Source organism: Carlito syrichta, unplaced genomic scaffold (assembly GCF_000164805.1).
Source record: "Carlito syrichta isolate Samal-C Ts95f unplaced genomic scaffold, Tarsius_syrichta-2.0.1 Scaffold287233, whole genome shotgun sequence".
Lineage (NCBI taxonomy): Eukaryota > Metazoa > Chordata > Mammalia > Primates > Tarsiidae > Carlito > Carlito syrichta.
Window position 1 is genome coordinate 55,008 of NW_007231329.1, and position 9,742 is coordinate 64,749.

At 47.2% G+C, this 9,742-nt stretch overlaps 1 protein-coding gene across 1 annotated transcript in view; it reads left to right on the forward strand.

Annotated features, from left to right (window-relative positions):
• The window catches only part of CMTM6 (CKLF like MARVEL transmembrane domain containing 6), a gene marked incomplete at its 3' end in the record, with an annotated part of 11,960 nt that extends 8,192 nt beyond the window's left edge, over nucleotides 1-3,768 (forward strand). The window contains exon 2 of the mRNA XM_008052676.1: nucleotides 3,592-3,768. Coding sequence (XP_008050867.1) covers nucleotides 3,592-3,768 — 177 coding nt within the window. The remainder of the gene's footprint in view (nucleotides 1-3,591) is intronic.
• Nucleotides 3,769-9,742: the final 5,974 nt, after the last annotated feature.

Below are 9,742 nucleotides of genomic sequence, written 5' to 3' on the forward strand. Positions count from 1 at the left end.
TATTTTATTTTATTTTATTTTATTTTATTTTACTTTTGAGTCGAGTCTCAGTCACCCAGGCTGGAGTACAGTGGCATGATCACAACTCACTGCAGCCTCAAACTCCTGGGCACCAGCGATTTTCTGCCTCAGCCTCCCAAGTAGCTGGGTCTACAGGCGTGCACCATCACACCCAGCTAATTTTTTGGGGGGTTTTTTGAGTTGGAGTCTCACTCTGTGGGCCACGCTGGAGTGCAGTGGCACGCCCACGGCCACCACAGCCTCAACCTGTTGGACTCAGGCAATGTTGCCACCTGAGGATCTACAGACGCTGAAACTACAGATGCATGACACCACGCCCAGCTAATTTTTGTATTTAGTGTAGAGACGAGGTCTCACCAAGTTGCCCAGGCTGATCTCAAAACCCCGGGCTCAGGCAATCCTCTCGCCTCGGCCTCCCAAAATGCTAGGATTACAGGCTGAGCCACCGTGCCCAGCCCTAGCTAATTTTTAAAAACATTTTTGTAGCCTTCCAAGTAGCTGGAACTACAGGCATGCGCTACTACACCCGGCTAATTTTTGATTTATTGTAGAGATGAGGTCTTGCCAAGTTGCCCAGGCTGGCCTCGAACCCAAGGGCTCAGGCTATCCACTTGCTTCAGCCTTCCAAAGTGGTGGGATTACAGACTGTGCCACCGAGCCCAGCCTCTCTATTTTCATTATATGAATTCTTTTCAGTTTGAGGGATATATCAATTTCATATTACCAGTAGGAGGAGGGAAATTCCTTAGCAGCTTAGATACCAATTTAGATTTGACTTTTAAAAAACTTTTCATTTTGAAATAATTATGGATTCACAGGAAGTTGCAAAAAAAAAAAAAAAAAGCATAGAGAGGGCCCATGCACTAATTTGTGTGTGTGTGTGTGTGTTTCAGTGGAATTTTCTCACACGTTTGGATAGCTTCCCATAATCACCACCACAATCATTCCTGAGCTGTTCTGTCGTAGCAGAGCTTCCCTGTGTTACCCCTTGACAACCACGCCTTTCCTCTTTCCCCTGACCACCACTGACTTGTTCACAATCGCTGTAATTTTTGTTATTCGAAGAATGCTCGGTAAATGGAATCCTATAGTATGTAACCTTTTGAGATTGGGTTTTTCTTACTTCGCATGATTCTCTGGAAATCTAGGTCATTGTGTATATCAGATCTGTTCCTGTTATTGCTAATATTCCATGGTATGGATGTGTCACGGTTTGTTTAATCATTGAAGGTATCTGGGCTGTTTCTAGTTTGGGGCTATTGTGAATAACATAGGAACATCCGTGTATCTGTTTTTGCATGCATGTAAGTTTTCGTTTCTCTGGAATACATGCCCGTGAGTGCTGTGGCTGGGCCATAAGGTAGACGCATGCTTAGTCTCGAAGAAACTGCTGCTCGGTTCTCCAGAGTGACTGCACCATTGCCTCTTAACGGAAATGTTCCATAGGCTACAGTGTTAATTGTATGCTCTGACATGCGTCTGTGGATTTTGGTAGCAGTCTTGGTGCCATTCATGTGTCCCGTTGCTTCAAGCTACCGGCCTGACTGTGGGACGGCCTTTCCCATTCACCTTTGGCTAGGGCTGTCGATCACTTGATGGTTTGGGCGCTCAGAAGGAAACTCCCTCAGCTTCCACAAAAGCCACACAAACTTCCCAAGTGAGCCACGTGCTCCCCTCCTCTTTCTAGAGAAGGCGTAGCTCCAAACCCGAGCCTGAGTCCTGCCTTTAGAGAGCCATTTTTCTTTTTTTTTGAGTTGGAGTCTCACTGTCGCCCAGACTGGAGTGCAGTGGCCGCTCCCGGCCGCCGCAGCCTCGACCTGCTGGGCTCCGGCGATCCTTCCGCCTCAGCCTTCCGAGTAGCTGGAATTACAGGCGCACGCTACCACGCCCGGCTGATTTTTTGATTTATTGTAGAGATGAGGTCTCGCCGCCCAGGCGGGTCTCGAACCTGTGGGCTCAGGCCATCCACTCACCTCAGCCTCCCAAAGGCGTGGGATGACAGGCTGAGCCACCGAGCCCGGCTGAGAGCCATTTTTCTACCTGTCTTTAGACCTACCCATCCTGCTGGTTTCTGCCCGAGCATTTAAACATGCTGCGTTGTCTGTCATCCTGGAATTCACCCTCTTCTGCCCATCTAGCATTTTTCCTAGCCTCCCGTCTTGCCCATGCTACTTTTATGCCACCACCTTGTCCCCCCTCACTTCCCAGCAAACAGTACTGTCCTGTGGCTTCCCTGCTTGACTACCCTGGGACTTTCCTTGCCGGTGTCACCAGCAACCTTCTCAAAGCTCAGGCTGATGTCGGTGTTTTAGTGTTTTTCTTTCTTTGAGACAGGATCTCCCTCTGTCACCCAGGCTGAGTGCAGTGGTAATTATGGCTCACCGTAGCCTCGACCTCCTGGGCTCAAGTGATTCTCCCATCTCAGCATCCTGAGTAACTGGAAAATATTTGTCTGCTGTGGAATTAAGTAAGAGCAAGGCAACTGTAAACAGCTGGTAAAACTTGTCCCACTAGAAAATTCTGCACTCTGTCCTCGAGTGTCCAGGGTCTTACTCCACTTCAGATAACAGTCTGGAAGTGGCAGTCCGCAGGTGACAAAAGTGACTGAAGCAAAAACAGGATGTGGAGTTCTACCTGGGAGGAAAGACCCGCCTCAGAGCATGGTGAGCAAGTGTGCCCTTCTCTTCTAAGTCGAGGTGTTGAAGGTGCACTTGTGTCACCTCGAGTGTCCCTGACTCGTGCCCGTCCTGCTGGTGAGCGCCGTTGTGCCTCTCTCTGGGCTGCTCCTCTCTCCATGGCCGCTGCGTGGACACTGTCTCTTCCCAGATTTCCTACATCAACGGCCCGGCTGTGTGTCCATGCCAGGTTTTCGCCCCACCTCCAGTCCCTTCTCCACGTAGTAGCCAGCGAGAACCACCAGAAGCATAGACCTGACCATGTCGCTTCAAAGCTCTTAGAATCCAGACCTTTGAACTGCGAATGCGTAGGGCTAGACGTGGCCTTGGCTTGCCTCCCTGGTCGCGTGCGATCATCTTTGTGCTGCTATTCCCGCCTCTCAAACACGACATTTTAGCCATGTTGATTTAACTCGCTTCCACGTTCATTCGGGGTGGGTGGTGGGAGGGGGAGAGGGAGAGAGAGCGGGAGGTGGGGGGAGAGAGAGGGAGCGGGTGGGGAAGGAGGGAGTGTGTGTGTGTGTGTGTTGTGGCCGGGGTCTCATGTCCCCTCATCTTGGCCTTTCTGTGGACTGCTCTGCTGGGAACCTCTCTCCCCACCTCTCCCGAAACTGACCCCCCACCCTTCAACCTTCCCTCGGGAAGCCTTTCCTGACCCTCGAGTCGAGTGCCTCCCCTGTGTTTTGAAGACACCCCTGGCTTTCCCCTCTCCTGGCATTCAGTTATCTGTTATTTGTTGCCCCGTATTTCCTTCAAGGCGGCCAGACCATAAGTTCGGCACAGATGGGGTTTATTCACGAATCTTGTTTGCCATGGTCTCCACGTTGTAAACGTCTGCGTGAACAGGTGTGCTTTCTGAAGAACACTGAAGTGGGATGTTTTGCTTCTCTTGCAGCTGCTGTCTTTGCTGGCCTTCGTCTGTGAAGAGGTCGTGTCGCAGTGCACCCTGTGCGGGGGCCTTTACTTTTTTGAGTTTGTGAGCTGCAGCGCCTTCCTTCTCAGCCTGCTCATACTGATTGTGTACTGCACTCCGGTTTATGAGCGAGTGGATGCCGCCAAAGTCAGGTCATCGGTAAGCAGGAAAACATGGACTCCCCATACTAAGAGCATGGCTGTTTCTAATGCTGTATTATTTTTCAAAGTAGTCACGTTTTAAAAACTCAGCAACATGGGCGGGGCTCGGTGGCTCAGCCTGTAATCCCAGCACCTTGGGAGGCAGAGGCGAGTGGATTACCTGAGTCTGCAGGTTTGAGACCAGCCCAGGCAACTTGGTAAGACCTCGTCTCTACAATAAATCAAAAATTAGCTGGGCATGGTAGCGCATGCCTGTAGTTCCGCTGCTTGGAAGGCTGAGGCAGAAGGATCGCCAGAGCCCCACAGGTTGATGCTGGGGTGGCCGTGAGACTAGGCAACAAAGTGAGACTCCAACTCAAGAAAAAAAACACATAAAAACAAACTCAGCATCATGAAAGCATAGTATCCCTCGTTCTAACTCTCTCTGCCTCATAGCAACTCAGTTTCCTTGCTGAGGGGATAGTGAAGAGGGAAAGTGAGACTAGAATGACAGTAACAGACATTGCCAATGGTTTGCGGTTATTGGTAGTTTAATTCACATTAAACCTCTAAAATAAATAACTTGTATTTTGTCAGTTTTGACTTCTTTTCAGAATGTCACTCGCTGGTTCTACAGTTATTTTAAAATGTTATTTACAAAATTTGTTTTAGAGATGGGAGTTTCTCTCTGTTGCTCAGGCTGGAGTGCAGTGTTGTGATCACAGCTCATTGCAACCTTGAATCCGTGAGCTCCAGTGAGCCTCCTGCCTCAGCCTCCCAAGTGGCTAGGACTACAAGTGCACACCACTACACCCAGCTAGTTTTATTCTTTTTTCTTTTTTCTTTTTTCTTTTTTTTTGGAGTTGGAGTCTCACTCTGTCACCCAGACCGGAGTACAGTAGCCGCTCCCGGCCACGCAGCCTCAACCTGCTGGGCTCCAGCGATCCTTCCGCCTCCGCCTCCCAAGTAGCCGGAACTACAGGCGCGCACTACCACGCCCAGCTAATTTTTGATTTATTGTAGAGATGAGGTCTCGCCAAGTGGCCCAGGCAGGTCTTGAACCCGCAGGCTTAGGCAGTCCACTCACCTCAGCCTCCCAAAGCGCGGGTTTACAGGCTGAGCCACTGAACCCGGCTTTTCTTTTTTTTTTTTTTTTTTTTGAGTCGGAGTCTCACTCTGTTTCCCAGGCTGGAGTGCAGTGGCACACTCCCGGCCACCGCAGCCTTGCCCTGCTGGGTTCCGGTGATCCTTCCACGCCAGCCTTCCAAGTAGCCAGAACTACAGGCGTGCGCACTGTGCCCGGCTAATTTTTTGATTTATTGTAGAGATGAAGTCTCACCAGGTTGCCCGGGCTGGTGTTGAGCCCCTGAGCTCAGGCAATCCTCTCACCTTGGCCTCCCAATGTGCCTGGCTAATTAAAAAAAAATTTTTTTTTTTTTTGAGTTGGTGTCTCACTCTGTCGCCCAGGCTGGAGTGCAGTGGCCGCTCCCGGCCACCGCAGCCTCCACGTGTTGGGCTCCGGCGATCCTGCCGCCTCAGCCTTCTGAGTAGCCGGAATTACAGGCATGTGCTACCACGCCGGCTGATTTTTTGATTTATTGTAGAGATGAGGTCTTGCTGCCCCGGCGGCTCTCGAACCCGTGGGCTCAGGCAATCCACTCACCTCAGCCTCCCAAAGGCGCAGGATTGCAGTCTGAGCCACTGAGCCCGGCAAAAAAAAAAAAAATTTTTTTAGAGGTAAAGTTTCGTTGTGTTGCAGGCTGGTCTAGGACTCCTGGGCACAAGTGGTCTTCCTGCCTCAGCCTCCCAAGTAGCTGGGATTACATGCGAGCCACCATGCATGGCAGTCTTACGATAATTAATTGTGTCTGTCATATGCCAGGCATTATGCTAGATACTGGAGATAGAGTAATGAACTAATATGAGGTATTTCTGGTGCTTTTAAATAGAACATGTTATTCTACCTATATTTGTTTTGATTTTATGAAAAAGTTGTCAGTAAGTAAACTAAGATTGCATTTGTTGAATTCATGGTTCAGAAATTTCCTTATAATAAAATTATACTTGGGAGTCTTATTTTTACAAAATCAGAGATGCTTAACTTTCCTAAAACTTCATTTATTGATCCTTTGTTCTTATTTGAGTGTAGTTTGGATTTGTGGGATAACACATGAAACAATTTACATAGATACTGAATTTAAGGAAAAAAGAATTGAGCAGTTGACTTCTCCAATAGCATTTGAGTTGTCAGTAGTAATTTGTGAGGAATTGTACATGCCAGGGTTGACCTATAATGTAATTCACATCTCTGAGGGAAGGGATAAAAATTACGATAAATGTTGAACTTTTAGGAAAAAGAAATGGCCAGACACCTGTAATCTCAGCACTTTGGAGGCCAAAATGGGGGGAATCACTCCAGCCTAGGAGTTCACAATATGCCTGGGCAACATAGCGAAATCCTGTCTCTACAAAAAAGTAAAATAAAAAAGAAGAGATAAGCCAGGCTCGGTGACTCAGCCTGTAATCCCGTGCCTTTGGGAGGCTGAGGTGAGTGGATTGCCTGAGCCCACAGGTTCGAGACCCGCCTGGGCAACTTGGCGAGACCTCATCTCTACAATAAATCAAAAAATTAGTTGGGCGTGGTAGCGCATGCCTGTAATTCCGGCTACTTGGAAGGCTGAGGCAAAAGGATCGCCGGAGCCCAGCAGGCGAGGCTGCGGTGGCCGGGAGCGGCCACTGCACTCCAGTCTGGGCGACAGAGTGAGACTCCAACTCAAAAACAAAAACAAACTAACAAACAAAATAAATAAAAAATTAGCCGGGTGTGGTAGTGCGCGCCTGTAGTTCCAGCTACTCAGAAGGCTGAGGCGGAAGGATCGCCGGAGCCCAGCGGGTTGAGGCTGCGGTGGGTGGGAGCGGCCACTGCACTCCAGTCTGGGCGACAGAGTGAGATTCCAACTCAAAAAAAGAAAAAAAAAGAAGAGATAACAGTATAAAAACAAAGCAGTAATTCTGTTGTTTAAATTGATAGAAACAGCCATGTTCAGTGGCTCAGCCTGTAATCCCAGTGCTTTGGGAGACCGAGGCAAGTGGATTGCCTGAGCCCGTGGGTTCAAGATCCGCCTGGGCAACTTGGCAAGACCTCGTCTCAACAATAAATAAATTTTTAAAAAGTTAGCTGGGCATGGTAGCACGCGCCTGTAGTTCCAGCTACTTGGAAGACTGAGGCAGAAGGATCGCTGGAGCTAGCAAGTTGACACTGGGGTGGCCATGAGTGTGCCATGGTACTCCAGCCAAAAATAAATAAATAAAAATAAATAAATTGATGAGAAGCAAGCATTGGGTCATATGTTGATTATACACTTAAAATATTTACCTTTTTCTTTGTAGCTTTTTGAATTTTGTGCTATAGGAGACTATTACCTTTTCTAAAAATTTGTTTTAAGTTAAAAAATTAAAAAATAAAAGTTGATATCAAATGGTCATAAATTATCTTTGAAAAATAAGTGGAGTCTGAACCAAGTCCATCAAGCATTTGATGAGCATAGATGCAGTTTTTTTTTGTTTTTTGAGTTGGTGTCTCACTCCGTTGCCCAGACTGGATGCAGTGGCACACTCCCGGCCACCACAGCCTCGACCTGCTGGACTCCGGTGATCCTTCTGCCTCAGCCTTCCAAGTAGCTGGAACTACAGGTGCGTGCTACCACACCTGGCTAATTTTTTTTTATTTATTGTAGAGACAAGGTCTCGCCAAGTTGCCCAGGTGGGTCTTGAATCCACAGGCTCAGGCAATTCACTCACCTTGGCCTCCCAAAGCGCGGGATTCAGGCTGAGCCACCAAGCCCGGCTGATACAGTTCTTGGTGTGGGTAGTCTATGCCTGATTCACCATCTTGGTAGCTAATACAATGACTGTTGTCAGTGGATACTGTATGCCAGGCACTTTACATGGTATGATTTAGAATCCTGAAGCCAGGCCGGGTGTGGTAAGACTCCTATTCAAAAAAAAAAGAATCCTTACATCTTATGCTTAATTTTTCTGTTTAGGAAACTTAGGTTCAGGGTGGTTAACTAACTTGTCCAAAGCTAACCCAGCTAGAGTTCTGGATTTGAACTCGGGGCAAGCTCTCACATTCTATTCTACCATGTGACCCGGGCAGAATCCTATTAGAACCAATGCCCTAGCAGCTTGAGATGACTGTCATGGTCACTCGTGTCACTACAGCAATCTCTGTGTGACATATTAAGAAAATGATGCAAATAATACCTCAGAATTATTGTTAATTATATTTGTAGTCTTTAAAAATTCTTCCTTTTTACAGATAAGTATGTCATAAGATTTGGACAAGGGAAAAATTCTCAAATGTCTAAGCTGGTTGATTTGTAGTTTGAATGTGTAAACTTATATATATGCACATACATATGCATGTATTTTTTAGCCATTTCAAATTCTGGCATGGAAAAATTTATATTTTAAACATTGAAGGCTGAAACCATTTCATTTCTTAACAGCAAAACAATATCATCAACCACAAAAATATTTGAAGAAATGCTTGGTTTTTACTTTAATGGTGCATCTGTAGTGTTTAAAGCACATTGATTGTTTTATCAAGAAACAATATTATATTGCCCACTTTAGTATAATGGTCTAGTTGCAGCAAAATGTAAATTGTTTATTATACCAAACTTGAGCATTTTACAAGTTATTTTAGCTGGGGTGGTAGCTCACACCTGTAATTCCAGCACTTTGGTAGGCACATGTGAGAGGACTGCCTGAGCTTAAGGGTTCAAGACCAGACTGGGCAACTTGACAAGACCTCCTCATCTCTACAGTAAATCAGAAAATTAGCTGGGCATAGTGGCGTGTGCCTGTCGTTCCCGCTACTTGGAAAGCTGAAGCGGAGGGATGCTTGAGCCCAGCAGATTGAGGCTGCGGTGTCTGTGAGCAGCATGCCACTGCACTCCAGTCTGGGCGACAGAGTGAGACTGCAATTCAAAAATGTGTGTGTGTGTGTATTTTTCTTTTTCTAAGAGACAGAATCTTTTCTATCCCATGCTATTGTGGTCAGATTCTATTAAGAATAACAACAGCCAACACTTACAGCACATGTACATTTACTAGTGGTGTAGTAGCCAGGGTTTGAATTCATTTTGTCTGGCTCTAGAGCCTATGTTTATTGAGTGCTGCATTATTCTGTTTCAAAATAATTGTCTTGTTTCAATGTCTCCTTGAATGTACATCAAATATTAGTAAGTAGATTTTTTTTTTTGAGTTGGGGTCTCTCTCTGTCACTCAGGCTGGAGTGCAGTGGCACGATCGTGGCTCACCACAGCCTCGGCCTCCTGGGCTCAGGCAGTCCTCCCACCTCAGCCTCCCAAGTAGCTGGGACTACAGGTGCATGCCACCATGCCCAGCTAATTTTTTTTTTTAACTTGGAGTCTCACTCTGTCGCCCAAACTCAAGTGCAGTGACATGCTCACAGCCACCCTAGTGTCGACCTGCTGTGCCCCGGCGATCCTTCCACCTCAGCCTTCCAAGTAACTGGAACTACAGGCACTCACTACCATGCCTGGCTAATTTTTGATTCATTGTAGAGACAGGTCTCACCAAGTTGCCCAGACTGGTCTCGAACCCATGGTCTCAAATCCACTCACCTCGGTCTCCCAAAGTGCTGGGATTACAGGCTGAGCCACCGAGCCCAGACAGCCCAGCTAAGTTTTTAAAAACTTTGTAGAGATGAGGTCTGACTACATTGTACAGGCTGGTCTCAAATTCCTAGGCTCAAGCAGTCCTCTACCTGGCCTCCCAGGCATGAGCCACTGTGCCAGCCCAGTAAATAGAATTTTTTATTTGTATGTAATAGATCTGAAATAGTCAAACAAATAAAAAATGGAAAAAGAAGCTGGGGCTCGGTGGCTCAGCCTGTAATCCTGCGCTTTGGGAGGCTGAGGTGAGTGGATTGCCTGAGCTCGCGGGTTTGAGACCCACCTGGG